Genomic DNA, 17,500 nt, shown 5'->3' on the forward strand with positions numbered 1-17,500 from the left:
TAGTAGAGAGGTAGTAGAGGTAGTAGAGGTAGTAGAGGTAGTAGAGAGGTAGTAGAGGTAGTAGAGGTAGTAGAGGTAGTAGAGAGGTAGTAGAGAGGTAGTAGAGGTAGTAGAGGTAGTAGAGGTAGTAGAGAGGTAGTAGAGGTAGTAGAGGTAGTAGAGGTAGTAGAGGTAGTAGAGAGGTAGTAGAGGTAGTAGAGAGGTAGTAGAGGTAGTAGAGAGGTAGTAGAGGTAGTAGAGGTAGTAGAGGTAGTAGAGAGGTAGTAGAGAGGTAGTAGAGGTAGTAGAGAGGTAGTAGAGAGGTAGTAGAGAGGTAGTAGAGGTAGTAGAGAGGTAGTAGAGGTAGTAGAGGTAGTAGAGGTAGTAGAGAGGTAGTAGAGGTAGTAGAGGTAGTAGAGGTAGTAGAGAGGTAGTAGAGGTAGTAGAGGTAGTAGAGAGGTAGTAGAGGTAGTAGAGGTAGTAGAGAGGTAGTAGAGGTAGTAGAGAGGTAGTAGAGAGGTAGTAGAGAGGTAGTAGAGGTAGTAGAGGTAGTAGAGGTAGTAGAGGTAGTAGAGAGGTAGTAGAGGTAGTAGAGGTAGTAGAGAGGTAGTAGAGGTAGTAGAGAGGTAGTAGAGGTAGTAGAGGTAGTAGAGAGGTAGTAGAGGTAGTAGAGAGGTAGTAGAGGTAGTAGAGGTAGTAGAGGTAGTAGAGAGGTAGTAGAGGTAGTAGAGGTAGTAGAGAGGTAGTAGAGGTAGTAGAGAGGTAGTAGAGGTAGTAGAGAGGTAGTAGAGGTAGTAGAGGTAGTAGAGAGGTAGTAGAGGTAGTAGAGAGGTAGTAGAGGTAGTAGAGGTAGTAGAGGTAGTAGAGAGGTAGTAGAGAGGTAGTAGAGAGGTAGTAGAGGTAGTAGTTGAGGTAGTAGTTGAGGTAGTAGAGGTAGTAGAGAGGTAGTAGAGGTAGTAGAGAGGTAGTAGAGAGGTAGTAGAGGTAGTAGAGGTAGTAGAGGTAGTAGAGAGGTAGTAGAGAGGTAGTAGAGAGGTAGTAGAGGTAGTAGTTGAGGTAGTAGAGGTAGTAGAGAGGTAGTAGAGGTAGTAGAGAGGTAGTAGAGAGGTAGTAGAGGTAGTAGAGAGGTAGTAGAGAGGTAGTAGAGGTAGTAGAGAGGTAGTAGAGAGGTAGTAGAGGTAGTAGAGAGGTAGTAGAGGTAGTAGAGGTAGTAGAGAGGTAGTAGAGGTAGTAGAGAGGTAGTAGAGAGGTAGTAGAGGTAGTAGAGGTAGTAGAGAGGTAGTAGAGGTAGTAGAGGTAGTAGAGAGGTAGTAGAGGTAGTAGAGAGGTAGTAGAGGTAGTAGAGGTAGTAGAGGTAGTAGAGAGGTAGTAGAGAGGTAGTAGAGAGGTAGTAGAGGTAGTAGAGAGGTAGTAGAGAGGTAGTAGAGGTAGTAGAGAGGTAGTAGAGGTAGTAGAGGTAGTAGAGAGGTAGTAGAGGTAGTAGAGAGGTAGTAGAGGTAGTAGAGGTAGTAGAGAGGTAGTAGAGGTAGTAGAGAGGTAGTAGAGAGGTAGTAGAGGTAGTAGAGAGGTAGTAGAGGTAGTAGAGGTAGTAGAGAGGTAGTAGAGGTAGTAGAGAGGTAGTAGAGGTAGTAGAGGTAGAGGTAGTAGAGGTAGTAGAGGTAGTAGAGAGGTAGTAGAGGTAGTAGAGGTAGTAGAGGTAGTAGAGGTAGTAGAGAGGTAGTAGAGAGGTAGTAGAGGTAGTAGAGAGGTAGTAGAGAGGTAGTAGAGGTAGTAGAGAGGTAGTAGAGGTAGTAGAGGTAGTAGAGGTAGTAGAGGTAGTAGAGAGGTAGTAGAGAGGTAGTAGAGGTAGTAGAGAGGTAGTAGAGGTAGTAGAGGTAGTAGAGGTAGTAGAGAGGTAGTAGAGGTAGTAGAGGTAGTAGAGGTAGTAGAGAGGTAGTAGAGGTAGTAGAGAGGTAGTAGAGGTAGTAGAGAGGTAGTAGAGGTAGTAGAGGTAGTAGAGAGGTAGTAGAGGTAGTAGAGAGGTAGTAGAGAGGTAGTAGAGGTAGTAGAGATGTAGTAGAGGTAGTAGAGAGGTAGTAGAGAGGTAGTAGAGGTAGTAGAGAGGTAGTAGAGGTAGTAGAGGTAGTAGAGAGGTAGTAGAGGTAGTAGAGAGGTAGTAGAGGTAGTAGAGGTAGTAGAGGTAGTAGAGAGGTAGTAGAGGTAGTAGAGAGGTAGTAGAGGTAGTAGAGAGGTAGTAGAGAGGTAGTAGAGGTAGTAGAGGTAGTAGAGAGGTAGTAGAGGTAGTAGAGAGGTAGTAGAGGTAGTAGAGGTAGTAGAGAGGTAGTAGAGGTAGTAGAGAGGTAGTAGAGGTAGTAGAGGTAGTAGAGAGGTAGTAGAGGTAGTAGAGAGGTAGTAGAGGTAGTAGAGGTAGTAGAGGTAGTAGAGAGGTAGTAGAGGTAGTAGAGAGGTAGTAGAGGTAGTAGAGAGGTAGTAGAGAGGTAGTAGAGGTAGTAGAGAGGTAGTAGAGGTAGTAGAGAGGTAGTAGAGGTAGTAGAGGTAGTAGAGAGGTAGTAGAGGTAGTAGAGAGGTAGTAGAGGTAGTAGAGGTAGTAGAGGTAGTAGAGAGGTAGTAGAGGTAGTAGAGAGGTAGTAGAGGTAGTAGAGGTAGTAGAGAGGTAGTAGAGGTAGTAGAGGTAGTAGAGAGGTAGTAGAGGTAGAGGTAGTAGAGGTAGTAGAGGTAGTAGAGGTAGTAGAGAGGTAGTAGAGGTAGTAGAGGTAGTAGAGAGGTAGTAGAGGTAGTAGAGGTAGAGGTAGTAGAGGTAGTAGAGGTAGTAGAGAGGTAGTAGAGGTAGTAGAGGTAGTAGAGGTAGAGGTAGTAGAGGTAGTAGAGGTAGTAGAGGTAGTAGAGAGGTAGTAGAGGTAGTAGAGGTAGTAGAGGTAGTAGAGAGGTAGTAGAGAGGTAGTAGAGGTAGTAGAGAGGTAGTAGAGAGGTAGTAGAGGTAGTAGAGGTAGTAGAGGTAGTAGAGAGGTAGTAGAGGTAGTAGAGAGGTAGTAGAGGTAGTAGCGCAGTAGCAGATTAATGGTAAATTCCAGTAAATGCAGGACCTGCTATCTCAGTAAACCTCAGTAAACCTCAGTAAACCTCGGGCCAAATCAGAACATATTTATATCTGTCCGTATTTACCCAACCGCCCAGATGTACTGTTGCTAGAGATCGTCAAACATAATGAGTTATGTTTACATTCTGTTCATGTTTACATTCTGCAGTTTGGGACGTACGGACTTTCATAGCATATTCTGAGATATGGAAGTCATAATAATGAGATAGTCAGACCTATAAGATAGTATCTCATAATTATAATTTTGAGAACTTCCATATCTAATAATTCTCCGAATTATGACTTAGTATCTCTTAGTTATGACATATATATATCATAATTATGACTTTGTATCTCATAATTCGTGGTCAAATCTTTTTTGTCTGTGGCGGAAACAGGTTTCTATAGATGCCCACTATAGATTCTATAGTTTCTATAGATGCCCACGCCATCATACACAAACACCCACTCACCCTCCAGGCTCTCGGCCCGGCTTAAAGCAATGCAGCAAAACCAACATGGCTGCCTGCCTGTGACTCCAGTCGTTTGATCCTTTAATTACTGAAACTGTATTAATTAAACCAAAGAGAAATACCATCTGGATGCCAACATATCCCTCTCAGCACTGATATCGCAGCTTACATAAAGAATTCATCAGGATTATCTAGCACCCCCGCCACACACACACACACACACACACACACACACACACACATTGTCTACACACACGCACACACACACACGCACACACACACACACAACCCCCCCTCTTCCCACCCACCCACATTGTCTACACACACACCACCCCCTAAAGAGTACAGTGTGTTAATTCCAAATCTAAACCCTCCATTTCTCTTGTTAAAGTTGATACCTCAGGCTGTTACTGACCACAGCTAATTACCCCCCCAAGCTGAACTACAGACACGCCTGTTGGTGTTCTTCACTTATATAACGTCTAACAGGTTCAAATATGACGGTATGATGTCATCATGCACATGGTCTAGTGCTCAATGACTGATTCCTGCTCAGGAATACAGTCAGTATTCATTAGCCTAGCCTAGCCTAGCCTAGCCTAGCCTAGCCTAGCCTAGCCTAGCCTAGCCTAGCCTAGCCTAGCCTAGCCTAGCCTAGCCTAGCCTAGCCTTCTGTGTTGACGGACAACGATTCCTATTGAGACTGAACCCACCAGCTTCTTAACGGTCTTTACTATTGATACTTTTGAGTGACCAGTCAGGCCTGGATCCGGAAGGGACAGATGATGTTCAAGGATAGAGAAACTTTTCACCGTCAGTCCCTCTTCTTATCCAGCAGCGCCCTCTGGTGGGTAGAGGAGAACCACATGACTCCATGGAGTCCACATACTGATGACTGTGTTTAAGTTAACATATTTTATAAATGAGACAGGCTTTAGTTCTATCATATAAAATACACTATGTGGGGTGTGGGGGTGTGTGGGGGTAGAGAAATAGATGAAAAACAAGTCAAATAAACTTGCTGATGTTTATTTTCTTAACGCTACACAGTGGGACCAGGAAAGGTCTGACAATTACTGGATCTTAATATCCTGTTGCACAGAATAAAACGAAACAATTTTTAAGGAAATTGCGGTGTTTTTATTTGACCCAGATGTAACACACAGGGCCTGTATGGAGACTGAGGACAGAACAGGGTGGGCTCATGAGTTAGCCCTTTAGAAACCCACATGGACCAAACATGGACATGTTGGCTGGGATTGTTACCCTCTATCTACTCTCAACCAATGGGGTTTCCCTCTTCCTTTGGGAATGGTATTCAGCTGTGGTTGATGTTGTCATGTTGTCAGACTGCAGACCCTGCTGTCCACCTCTTGGTGCAAGATGATGACTTTGTTTCCAAAGTCCTACAATTTCTAGTGGCAGTTCTCTAATCATGGTAGAATCCATGGTTTTGGCTGACATTACACATCCCATAATTACCTAACAACAGTATCTAAGGGGGGTGGGACTTACCGATATTTTGCGGTCAATTCTGATTAAATAATCCATTAGTCAAATGTAAATGTATAATAATAATAATCCATTAGTCAAATGTAAATGTAACACTTTGAACTGACTTTACAAATAGAGTTTGGACTGTTGTGCCAATCATCCTACTGCATCTACATGTCCAAATCAAATACATATTTTAATTATTCATGATTTTCAAAACAAAACTTCATGCATGTATCAGGACAAAGGGGGTTAGCACCATATTTCATAAAAAAGGCTCCTGATGTGACAGGAGAGGGAGACATAGTGTGATGGTTTTTGACATGTGATGGTGTTTGAACCCTGCTGTCCTACCTGCTGTCCAACCTGCTGTCCTACCTAGTCCTTTCAGGTCTTTGAGGAGGAGGAACAGGGACGTAAGGGAGGAGGAGGAGGAACAGGGACGTAAGGGAGGAGGAGGAGGAGGAACAGGGACGTAAGGGAGGAGGAGGAGGAGGAACAGGGACGTAAGGGAGGAGGAGGAGGAGGAACAGGGACGTAAGGGAGGAGGAGGAGGAGGAACAGGGATATAAGGGAGGAGGAGGAGGAGGAACAGGGACGTAAGGGGAGGAGGAGGAGGAACAGGGACATAAGGGAGGAGGAGGAGGAGGAACAGGGACGTAAGGGAGGAGGAGGAGGAGGAATAGGGACGCAAGGGAGGAGGAGGAGGAGGAACAGGGACATAAGGGAGGAGGAGGAGGAGGAATAGGGACGCAAGGGAGGAGGAGGAGGAACAGGGACGTAAGGGAGGAGGAGGAGGAGGAACAGGGACGTAAGGGAGGAGGAGGAGGAGGAATAGGGACGCAAGGGAGGAGGAGGAGGAGGAACAGGGACGTAAGGGAGGAGGAGGAGGAGGAATAGGGACGCAAGGGAGGAGGAGGAGGAGGAATAGGGACATAAGGATGTAAGGGTAGGGAGGGGGAGGAGGGACAATTTTAAAGTTGGACCACAGAGTCCACTGGGTTTATCCCCCAATCCTAAACCAATGAACTTCCTCACCTCAATCACATACTTGATGACATCATTATGTATGACATCATTATGTAGGCTAATTAAACACAGACCAGCTGTTGTTATGAATCAGGCAGGTGGGTTGGATTGACAAAATATGATTGGATAAAGACATGATTGACAGCTGCCATGCACAGTACAGTGTCTCTTATTGAGTTGAAGGTCAAAGGTCAAGGTCAGGGGGCTGAGGCCTGTCCAGAACCAGACCATCCTGGAAACCCTAACCCTAACTTGAAATAAAATAAAGGGATAGGTCACTCTAAAATCTAATTTCTGTGATGTCACATACCATCACTGCAGTCAGTAACCTAGACCAAGACCGTTGTGCAGCAGGATCTGTCAGGAGAGGAGTGGGATGGGATAGGTGGCTTGGGACAACATCTTCAGTCCAAAAAACAGCCATGCCAGTGTGAAAAGTTTGCGCAAAATAACAATAGCATTTTCACATTGATAACAGAAATAATTGCTGCCTCTCTTTATGAATCTTTCTGCAAGTTTTGTGAGTGACCGTATTTTTGCTCACTATAATGGCTGTTTTTGGACTAGAAAATATTCCCTCAAGACCCAATTATCTTATAAGGATCCCTTAACTTCCGTTCTCAATCACTAAAGGCTGAAATAGCTAACAGGTGTCTAGCGCAGGGATGGGCGACGGTGGCCCAATCAAAACAAACAATAAAAGCTGCGAGCAACGTTGCCCGGGGTCGAGCTACAGCCCAGCATCCCACCGCGTGATTCACACGGCACCAACAGAATACTTGGAAAAAACGACCATGATGTGTTTGGAGGGACTGATATAGAGTTGTTAGTGTTTCCTGTCATTTTGAAAAGTCTGCAAAATGCTCATGTGTTCTCTTGTGTTTTCAATGTTGTAGTAGACTTGAAGCATCTTTTGCATGAAATTTGGTATACATGATCTATGGACAAAGGTCTTTCCATGTAAAATGCGTCATTACATTGGCTATAACAACATTCAAGCCCAAAACCCTTAATAGCACCACCCTGTGGCCAAACACAACCATGTTCTAGAGGTTGGGTGAACTCCTGACCGTCTGTCCCAGATCACATGACTCTAAATCAACCAGATCAAGAGATATCAATATGTGCTTGTTATAGCGCCACCATGTGACAGATCAGAATATGACTGCACATGTTTGGTCCTGAGAGTGTTAGACATATGTTTGCCAAGTTTGGTAGTGATGCACCCCACCATGTCTGATTTCTAAGCATGTAAATAATAGGACCTTCATTAAAGGTAATTGGATCAGAGCGGCCATGTTGTTTATGCTTCTTGACTGAATGATGTTGACAGACCTTGGTCCATAGATGTTGTATATTCATTTTCATGCAGATCTGCCCAGCAGTTGCAGAGGAAATGTTATTTCAGTGTTTTTCCCACAATTCAAAATGGTGGAAAATCCATCATGACGGAAGTCCTTGAGACTAATTTGTTCCCTGTAAAGAGACAGTACGTACCAAATTTCAGACAGGATGCGAGTTGTAGCCTTTCCAAATTTGCATTTTCAATGGGTATTGCGCCACCTTGTGGCCAGATGAGATGACAACGCATGACAGGGTGTGGCCTACGGCCCTTTACAAGCTCCTCTGTCTTACCATGTAAAAGTTATTTGCATTACATTGTGAATTTCAAAATAATTGTGTGTGTGTGTGTGTGTGTGTGTGTGTATGTGTGTGTGTGTGTGTGTGTGTGTGTGTGTGTGTGTGTGTGTGTGTGTGTGTGCATTGTGGCCCCATCATGGTGAGAACATACTTTATTTGGTCCCCACTAGCATCAGAGTTGTCCATCCCTGATCTAGCAGATTGTCATTTCAGGTCAGACATTAAGGAAAAGAGGTGAGGAGAGAAAGCTCTTGATTATGGGGACGTAGGATTTAAAACTTGATGTCCCAGTATTGAGGTGTTTCCTTTGTCGTTTGTGATTCTTCAGATATCTGTTGACGGCCACCAGAGGGCGCTGTGACTCCGTCTTTCTGTGCTGTGATTCCTGGCCCTGAAAGGAAACCCCAACAAACAGTTATCAATTTGTGACAAATCTGACTGGAATTACGTTCACTAGGACTTGACCATAACCCTGCTACCCGTCAGAACTAACAATGAAGCTTAAAGGGACACTTCACCCATTTTACATTCATTATATCCAGCATTGTCCCATTGTCTACATTTGTGAAAATGTCAATTTTCTAGGTTCTGTACACGTAGTAAAGACACGTTTTCCTGAATCAGTACATACCAGGTATACAGAGGATCTGAGGCTCCTCCCACCTCCCGCCCGCCAGACATGTGACCAGAGGGTTCTGCCTCTGTTGGAAGCCCTCGGCGCAGTAGTAGCGAATCACAGCGCCCGTCTCGTACCGTGGGCGGAGCTTCCCGAACGCCAATGCATTTGGAACTTTGGTGGGCGGCCCGCACGAGGCTGTGGGAGGAGTTACGAAGACCTCAAGTCCTAATGTATTTTTAACTCATTCAGTGCCGAGGGTGAATAAAGTCGCCCAAACTGTCAACATTCCAGAGTGCCAAGAGTGACTTTATTCACCAGAAATGCATAAATAATGACGCTTCATTTTGTACCCTGTCAAAGTGTTGTTGCTAGGTAAACACCACATAGAACATTTGGCTCTCTAGGTGGTGAGTGTTCTGGAACTCTTTGGCAGTTGGTGAGATAAATCAGCTGAATCCAAGGTAAATAAATGGGAAAATAAATGTAGAAATATAGAAATGAATCAAATAAACACACAGATAGTGTATACTGGTGTGTGGTGGCAGATAGTGGTACACAGCAGGGGAGGCTGGCAGAGGTAGAAATTGGAGGAGGGGCTCATTGTAATGCATGGAATGGAATGAGGAACGGTGTCAACACACATACCATTTCTCATTCCATTCCATGCATTACAATAAGCCCATCCTCCAATTTCTACCTATGCCAGCCTCCCCTGGGGTACAGAGGGTGGGTAAAGCTGTACTACTCACAGGTGCCCTTCTTGCAGGTGTATGCCAGGTGGTAGTTACAGGGCACGTCGCTCCAGCGACCGGAATCATGCCACACCATCACCACACAGTCCTCCCCGGACAGGAAGTAGCTGTCGGGCTGGCCCCGGTACCAGTTCTCATACAGCTGGAGAGAGAGAGGGAGGGAGAGAGGGAGAGAGCGAGAGAGAGAGAGAGAGAGGGAGGGAGAGAGGGAGAGAGAGAGAGGGAGGGAGAGAGGGAGAGAGAGAGAGGGAGAGAGAGAGAGAGAGAGAGGGAGAGAGAGAGAGAGGATGAATTATGTCAGCTGATATTTTCACAGCATTTTCTTGTTTTTTCTTGTATTTGTGTAGCTGTATGTCAGGGGAGGCTGGTGGAGGTAGAACACCAGGGGAGGCTGGTGGAGGTAGAACACCAGGGGAGGCTGGGGGAGGGTGTTCAGGGGAGGCTGGTGTTCTACCTCCCCCAGCCTCCGCTGATGGGGTGAGGATGGACTCACCAGTGGGTTGCCATCGGACCAGCGGAAGTCCCCTTCTATGGTCTTGTCATTCAGTCCGGTCCACTGGTATTCTTTGTAGTTCGCTAAAGAGGTATGTGATACAGGGCAGCGTTTATTTACCTCAGTATCATTACCTGCACACCAGGGGAGGCTGGTGGAGGTAGAAATCGGAGGACGGTCTTATTGTAATGCATGGAATGGAATGAGGAATGGAATCAAACACCTCATTCTGTTCCATGAGTTACAATGAGCCCGTCCTCCGATTTCTACCTCCACCAGCCTCCCCTGCTGCACACCTCCTGAACGTCTTGTTAGAATGCTACACCCTCAAATGTGTCATGCCAATTACATCCACAGCATGACTGACTCTATGAAAACACCACCACACATAAAGAGACTTTTCAGACTTCTATCGTTGACCAATTTGCTGATATAGCGAGGTGATAATGATGAGAGCAACATGGAAATGGAATGACAGCAAATCGTGTGTCAATTATAAATACTGCGTGTTCTGCACAGTAGCCGTGCGTCACATCAGGTGAAGTGTCTCAGTGCCACCATCTCAGCGTACAGTTGATGAAGTTCTGTTCCTCGGGGGTCATGAGGGACACCAGGTGGGCCCCCCCCAGGCGGCAGTGCTGCTCGGCCGCCTCCCAGCTCAGACGCTGGGGGAAGTGTCTGTAGCAGAACCCCTGGAACTTCTCCCAGCCTGCCTCACACTGCTCCAGGTCTGAGAGACAGAGAGAGTGAGGAGAGAGAGAGAGAGATGGATGGGTAAAGAGAGAGGGGGGGGGATTTGCTTTATATCATTCTGTTTGATTTATCAATTCATCTGGTTCTCCTCTACACCCACCAGAGGGAGCCATTTGCTCAATCATAGTGTTGTTGCTAGGTAAATACCACATGAAACACTTGGCACTCTAGGTGATGAGTGTTGGGGAACTCTTTGGCAGTTGGTGGGTTAAAGACAGACAGAGAGACTGACCCATTTGACAGAGGTCTCCCCCGTAGCTGGGCAGACAGAGACACCTGGTGCTGCTGGCCTCCTCCACACAGGTGCCCCCGTTGGCACACGGGTCCTCCAGACAGGCGTCTGAAACACAGCAACAGGCCTCTCTACAATACTCAGAGATAAATACAATATTCACAATGATACTTTATTATTCTTGTCTTATATTAGTGAGAGGATGGTGCAGAATGTAGTTTGGCGAGTTGGTGCCATCTCTGGCCACACTGACATTTGAAGTAAATATGCTACGTTTTCTTACGTGCAAATCCTTGTCACAAACAAAATGTAAAATAGGTAATAAATGCCAGTGCTCTACCTCCACACATGGACCAAAACAGCCTTCTTTATCATGTGATCTCATCCCTTGATCGCTACCTATTTATCACGGCCATTTTGCCCTATTTTAAAAGCCAAAACTACTTAGAAAAAAAAGCATCACAAAGCGAGGACACAGCTAACACGCAATCATATGTTGCTATCCTTCATATCCTCAATGTTTCAAAATTGCCAGTAGGGGGTGCCAGAGGACGCATATTATGCTGAGAGACTCCCAGGACGTTGGCCTTGACGTCACTGCCTAGGCATTACCTTAGAGTTGAGAACATCACCTTTCACCAGTTGAAGTGCAGCACAAGGCAGAAGTTGTCTTTACCACAGATAAGCTCAATACGACAGAACTAGGCTCTACTACTAGACTGCTACTATTAATACCACAAGCCCCACTCTGGGGAGGAGAAAGTACTGTATCTGATCCTGAATCAGTGGGTAAGAGCAACTTTCTCACTAACAAATAAAGAAAAAAGCAGAGACCTGAAAATCAATGGGCCAATTTCCTTTTTCACCTTTAATGGTTACGTCCTTGTGTAAAAGCACCTCTACTAAAATGAGACAGCAAATGTAACATTCTATACAGCTATGTGTAAAGTTTTTCAACAGGTCAACCATACACCACAGTTTCAACAACGTTCGGTTAAAACACTGGTTAACTGTGAGACAGACGTCTGATGATGGCTGCTAAAACCTTACGGTGTTGAATCTCAATCTTGTCGTTGCTGAAGGTGTTAGAGTCACATGACAACATAGTGTTCAGCAAAGAAGTGCTGAGCTCTTATTTAGTCAAATACATCCTGGTTTAGGAATGTAGGTGTTGTGAGTTGACTTGTATTAAGTAGAGGGATCATGTTAGCCTATGTGGAATTAATCTTGCATCATTGTACATAGGAGGATTGAAAGCTTATATTTGCCAAAGGGGTCAAATTACTTACCAAGAAGATAAATCCACTGTTGCTTCTATGAACCTTTCAGTCTACTAATATGAGATTCCCTCGTAATGTTTTCATCTACACGTGTATGTGTTCATTCCATTTAAGAGACGCACACATAAAAGGGTGAATCCATGCTGTTGATCGTGTACAATGTACAGTAAGTTGCTGTTTTAACTCACAGTCATTCTGCTAGGATCATTTCAGGCGACATTAGCATATTACTGTCATTTGATTCTAGCATCAGACAACAAACCATTTAGTTTTTACTTTGCATTTAGCAAAACTCCTGATATGTATAACAATATAATTTAAGGTAACTACAGTATATCATTATTGTGCTTACAGTACAAATGTGACATTCTGAGCTGTACTATCTGTTCTACTAAGGGATAGTTATAGTAATCTTGAGATGTGTCACTATTACAAACAAGATCATTTGATTATTTAGTACATGACCTGTCTAACATGAATAGTGTCCCTTTGCCAAACCAAGAAAATATTGGCTCAACAATATTCTAAAAAATATGATTAAGATCAGTTATGTTACATTCAAAATTAGTGGTTTTACATTCAAGTCAAGTGAATAAGTACAGTCACTTGATAGCTGCAGTTGATCATTTTTCTTTAACTAGACAGCTTATCAAGGAGAACATGAGAGGCCAGTTAAATAACCAGTTAAATAATACTGGTTTTGCACTTAGACTGGTGCACTTATATGGGGCTCTGGTGAAAGCAATACTGTCAGGTATCCATGGCTACCGCACAGCACTGTCAGGTATCCATGGCTACCACACAGAATCAAACCCACATCTGGAACATGAGGGACGGCAGTGATGCGAGTTGGACATCACTCTTGCAGGAAAGGTTAGGGGAAGACAAACAAGCATGGAAACTCTTTCACAGAAATTGGGTGTCCGAGCAACACAGTACTTCACAGAAGTCAATCTTCGAGTGAAAAAAACCATCATGCACAGTTAAATGTAGATGTTTTGAAGAACGTCAAATGGGAGTTGTCCCATATGTCAGGGCTCAAGTCTTAGGGGGAGTAGGGGTGTCTTTAAGAGGGTGGAGGGGGGCGAGGAGGGTAAGGAGGGTGAGTGGTCTGCGGAGACAAACAGTGAGATAGACGTAGAGGCGGGGGGGGGGGGGGGGGGGGGCGGCGAAGGGAAGTTGACAGTTTGCGGAACACGGTGCGAGGCAGATTGGGGCAGGAGAGGCCAGGAGGGTTTAGTGTATTTGCGCATTGAGCAGCAAGAGGAGGACAGTTAGGCTGGTTAGGGCGGCTTGAAGGTTACCTGACATTTTCCCGGCACCGCCCACGGCAGCCCTCTCATTGGGCAAGATACGCAGGGTGGGCGGCTGGGTGAGGCCAACCTCCTGCTCCACCCGGCTATTATCCACAGGCGGCAGGCCAGCTGTCATGCTCTTTGGCTCAGCTGACTCTGTAAGACTTCGTGGCGTGGAGGTGGTGGTTGCGGGGCTCCAGGTCTGAGTGGCCCATCGTGTGGATGTGTACGTGGTGGCAGCAGTGGGATCCGTACCCGAGGGGGACACTGAGCCTGTCTCTGCTGAGGAGTCTGGGAGCCCAGACTGTGAGACGGAGGGGGGTTCGCCGCTGAACTCAAGGTCGTCCCGAAACTCTTGTGGCGCAGAAGTGGTGCGGTGCAGATCCCAGCTGGACGTCTGGAACTCGAGGGGGACGACGGTCACCTCTCCTCCCAGGATTGGTGCATTGGTGCCTGGCTCATGTCCACTTCCCTCCTCCCCCTCAGGGACTGAAGCTGTAGTATTCACATATGTGCTGGAAGCTGATGTTGTCTGATTCTCTGTTAGAGTATACTGGAGATGCAGGGTGGTGGTGGACAGATCTGGGGACTCGGTCACGTCCACGCCCTCACCAGAGTCCAGGTGCTCCTCTTCAGACTTCTCCCGTTGCGGAGGCTCCACATCCCCCAAGGGCTCCATCGTCTCTGAGACCACACTGCTCTCAGAGTCTGGTCTGAAGCTGCCTTCAGGCTGAGGTGGGGTTAGATAGGGAACTGCTTCTGTGGAGTTCACATCCTGTCCCTGCTCTTCTGGATCATCCAGCCCTGAAGAGACGCTGGAATTACCAATTCCGGTCTGAGACTCATTTGCTGGAAGGCTGGTGGTTCTGGGAGGGGCAGACACATTAGAAGAGAGGACGGAAGTGGAGGATTCTGAGGTGGCAGGATAGCTGTCTATGTCGATACCCTGTGGGTAAATCTCTGTAAAAACACATATTTGGCATCACTCTTGAGTCATACTGTAGATACACATTATACACAGCTCTACAATGATAAAGCACACATTAGTCTTCTACAACATTAATTCAACATGACAGGGTCAATAAACTGCAGAGCTGCTAGTTAGGAAATACCTTGAGAAACATCTCCAGACCCATCCAGGGGAGTCCAGATGGACGTTGGCTCTCTGTGGGGGGAGAGGGTGGACAAGGCTGGGTAGTGATCTAGCTCTCCCTCCTCTCCCAGGGACCCAATCGAGACAGATGTCTCTTCAGGCTCTCTGACTGCCGACTCCTCCTGTCGTCTCTCAGCCTTGGGGTCATGTTCCTCCGTAGAAGTCACGGAGATCACAGAGGTCACGGAGGTGGTTCCTAGCACGTTCATCTGGTGAGTCTGGTTTCCTCCTGCTTTGCTGTAATTGGCATCTTCTTGATCCGAGTCAAGGTTCATGTCTGGCATGGGATTAAAGTGCTTGGAGCCGCCTGACTGTTGGTAGTCGGGTTCCTCTGGGTTCATCTCTGGCATCGGCTGGTAATGCCTGTGAGGCTCAAAGGATGGCTCTGGGAATTCTGGGCCGGTTTCAAGAACGGGCTGGTCGAGAGTGGAAGAGTTGCCTTCCTGCAGGGAGTCCAGGGGCTCACTGGAGGCACTGGGTAGTGACACAGTGGGATGCTGGGAGTTGTAGTCCTCCTCTACAGGAAGTGAGGTCTCGTCAAAGGGCTGGAGGAGTTCCTGTGAGGAGGTTGTGGGGTTGAGAAGAGACTCTGTGCTGGACGTAGCGGTCAGGGGAGTCCCCTGGAGGTCTTCCCCAGCCTGGGGCCCCTGGAAGATGGGCAGGGACTCCAGGACGCTCTGGGCCTCTCGCTCCACCTGCTCCAGGTCCTGGCTCAGCTGCAGCTCCTCAACGGGCCCCAGGAGAATCATAAGGTCTTGTCCGATGTCTTCAGGTTCTGTGGCCATGTAGTCCATGGGGGCGTCAGTGTGGGGATTCCCATTACCTGAGAGGAAAAGGAAAAGGAAAGGTAAGGAGAATCAGAGAGCCTGGTTAACTCATTCAGTGTCAAACTGTCAACATTCTAGAGTGCCAAGGGTGATTTTATTCACCAAAAATACAAACATGATCATGCTTCATTTTCTAGCCAATCAAAGTGTTGTTGCTAGGTAAATACCACATAAAACACTTGGCACTCTAGGTGGTGAGTGTTCAGGAATCGTTTGACAGTTGGTTAGGGTTTAGGGAAACAAAAGGTAAGGAGAATCAGAGAGCCAGTTTTATCACAGCTAAAATTGTTATTCTATTCCAAAAACTCTTGATTTTAGTGGTGCGGCAGTCTCTGTGGACTATGATATACACGCACTGAGTACTTTATTAGGAACACCTGTACATCTTCTCATGGTGGAGGTGGTGTAATGGTGTGGGGAATGTCTTGGCACACTTTGGGCACATTAATACCAATCAATCATCGCTTGAATGCCACAGCCTATTGTTGCTGGCCATGTGCATCCCTTCATGGACACAATTTACTCATCTTCTAATGGCTCCTTCCAGCATGATAATGCACCGTGTCACAAAGCAAAAGTCGTCTCAAATTAGTTTCATGAACATGACAATGAGTTCAGTGTTCTTCAGTGGCCTCCCCAGTCACCGGATCTGAATCCAATAGAACACCTTTGGGAAGTGGTAGAACGAGAGATTCACAGCTTGAAAGTGCACCTGAAAAATCTGTGCGTGATGCAATCATGTCGTCATGGACCAGAATCTCAAAGGAATGTTTCCAACATCTTGTGGAATCAATGCCACGAAGAATTGAGGCTATTTTGAGAGCAAAGGGAGGCCCTACCCAGTATTAGTATAGTGTTGTAATAAAGGGAGTATTACCCAGTATTAGTATAGTGTTGTAATAAAGGGAGTATTACCCAGTATTAGTATAGTGTTCTAATAAAGGGAGTATTACCCAGTATTAGTATAGTGTTCTAATAAAGGGAGGCCCTACCCAGTATTAGTATAGTGTTGTAATAAAGGGAGGCCCTACCCAGTATTAGTATAGTGTTGTAATAAAGGGAGGCCCTACCCAGTATTAGTATAGTGTTGTAATAAAGGGAGGCCCTACCCAGTATTAGTATAGTGTTCTAATAAAGGGAGTATTACCCAGTATTAGTATAGTGTTCTAATAAAGGGAGGCCCTACCCAGTATTAGTATAGTGTTCTAATAAAGGGAGGCCCTACCCAGTATTAGTATAGTGTTGTAATAAAGTGCTCAGTGAGTGCAGCTTTACAACTATGAAGAGAAAAGCGATTCCCAGAAGAAGAAGAAACAGCATCTAAGAGGGCACTTGTGTCCCTGGTGTCAACAGTTTAATTGTATCTGTCCCTGAGATAAACTGTCAAATGAAATGATACAATTCCTAACACAGTTCAGTACGACACTCAGACCTCTGAAGCAGTATACGTCATGGAGGGTTGACGGCTCAGGGAAGCCAGTCTGGTTGCTGAAGCGGTACAGGGTTTTGACCCCTGGCTGAGGCCCTCCACAGCGCTCCCTAGGGTCCACGATGGGGTAGCGCACGCTGCCGTCGGACAGCCAGCCTGGGCTGCAGCGGTCCAGACCATCGCTCCACGCCGAGTACAGCTGGCCTGTAGTCGCTAACTCCGCCCCCTTTGCCTGACAGAACGCCCGCGCCTCGGGCAATGACAGCTGCTGAGGGGCGGAGTCGTGGAATACTTCCCCTGCGGACACAGAGAGGGTCATGTTATTGTCCTTGATCACTTATGTCCATACAATATCTGAACAGTAGTTTTTAATATACTGTATACAGTATTTGTGTACTTCGTCATGTGAAGTTCTGGTCTGTGAACCTTCTGCTAGTAAACACTTTGACTTAGAACTTGAAAGTGAGAGTGAGGACAGCTGGACGAGTCCTTGAACTCTTTAGGGTGCACCTGGGCTCTTCCTCCTCAGACCTCTCCACCCCCTAACACCCTACACCCTCTATCCATCCCCCTCTCCTCTCCTCCTCCTCCTCCTCAGACCTCTCACCCCCTAACACCCTCTATCATCCCCCTCTCCTCTCCTCCTCCTCCTCCTCAGACCTCTCCACCCCCCCTAACACCCTCTATCATCCCCCTCTCCTCTCCTCCTCCTCCTCCTCTGACCTCTCACCCCCTAACACCCTCTATCATCCCCCTCTCCTCTCCTCCTCTGACCTCTCACCCCGTAACACCCTCTATCATCCCCCTCTCCTCTCCTCCTCCTCCTCCTCAGACCTCTCCACCCCCTAACACCCTCTATCATCCCCCTCTCCTCTCCTCCTCCTCCTCCTCAGACCTCTCACCCCCTAACACCCTCTATCATCCCCCTCTCCTCTCCTCCTCCTCCTCCTCAGACCTCTCACCCCTAACACCCTC

At 46.6% G+C, this 17,500-nt stretch overlaps 1 protein-coding gene across 1 annotated transcript in view; it reads right to left on the reverse strand.

Annotated features, from left to right (window-relative positions):
- Positions 1-7,964: 7,964 nt before the first annotated feature.
- Positions 7,965-17,500, reverse strand: part of LOC310812091 (brevican core protein-like) — a gene marked incomplete at its 3' end in the record, with an annotated part of 24,075 nt that continues 14,539 nt past the window's right edge. Inside the window, exons 6-14 of the mRNA XM_083680510.1 lie at positions 16,529-16,822; positions 14,249-15,092; positions 13,126-13,982; positions 10,542-10,649; positions 10,128-10,286; positions 9,557-9,639; positions 9,061-9,205; positions 8,324-8,506; positions 7,965-8,083 (exon numbers count right to left, since the gene is read on the reverse strand). Of these exons, the coding sequence (XP_083536636.1) occupies positions 7,965-8,083; positions 8,324-8,506; positions 9,061-9,205; positions 9,557-9,639; positions 10,128-10,286; positions 10,542-10,649; positions 13,126-13,982; positions 14,249-15,092; positions 16,529-16,822 (2,792 nt within the window). The remainder of the gene's footprint in view (positions 8,084-8,323; positions 8,507-9,060; positions 9,206-9,556; positions 9,640-10,127; positions 10,287-10,541; positions 10,650-13,125; positions 13,983-14,248; positions 15,093-16,528; positions 16,823-17,500) is intronic.

This window comes from Argentina silus, assembly GCF_951799395.1.
Source record: "Argentina silus genome assembly, chromosome: 11".
NCBI lineage: Eukaryota > Metazoa > Chordata > Actinopteri > Argentiniformes > Argentinidae > Argentina > Argentina silus.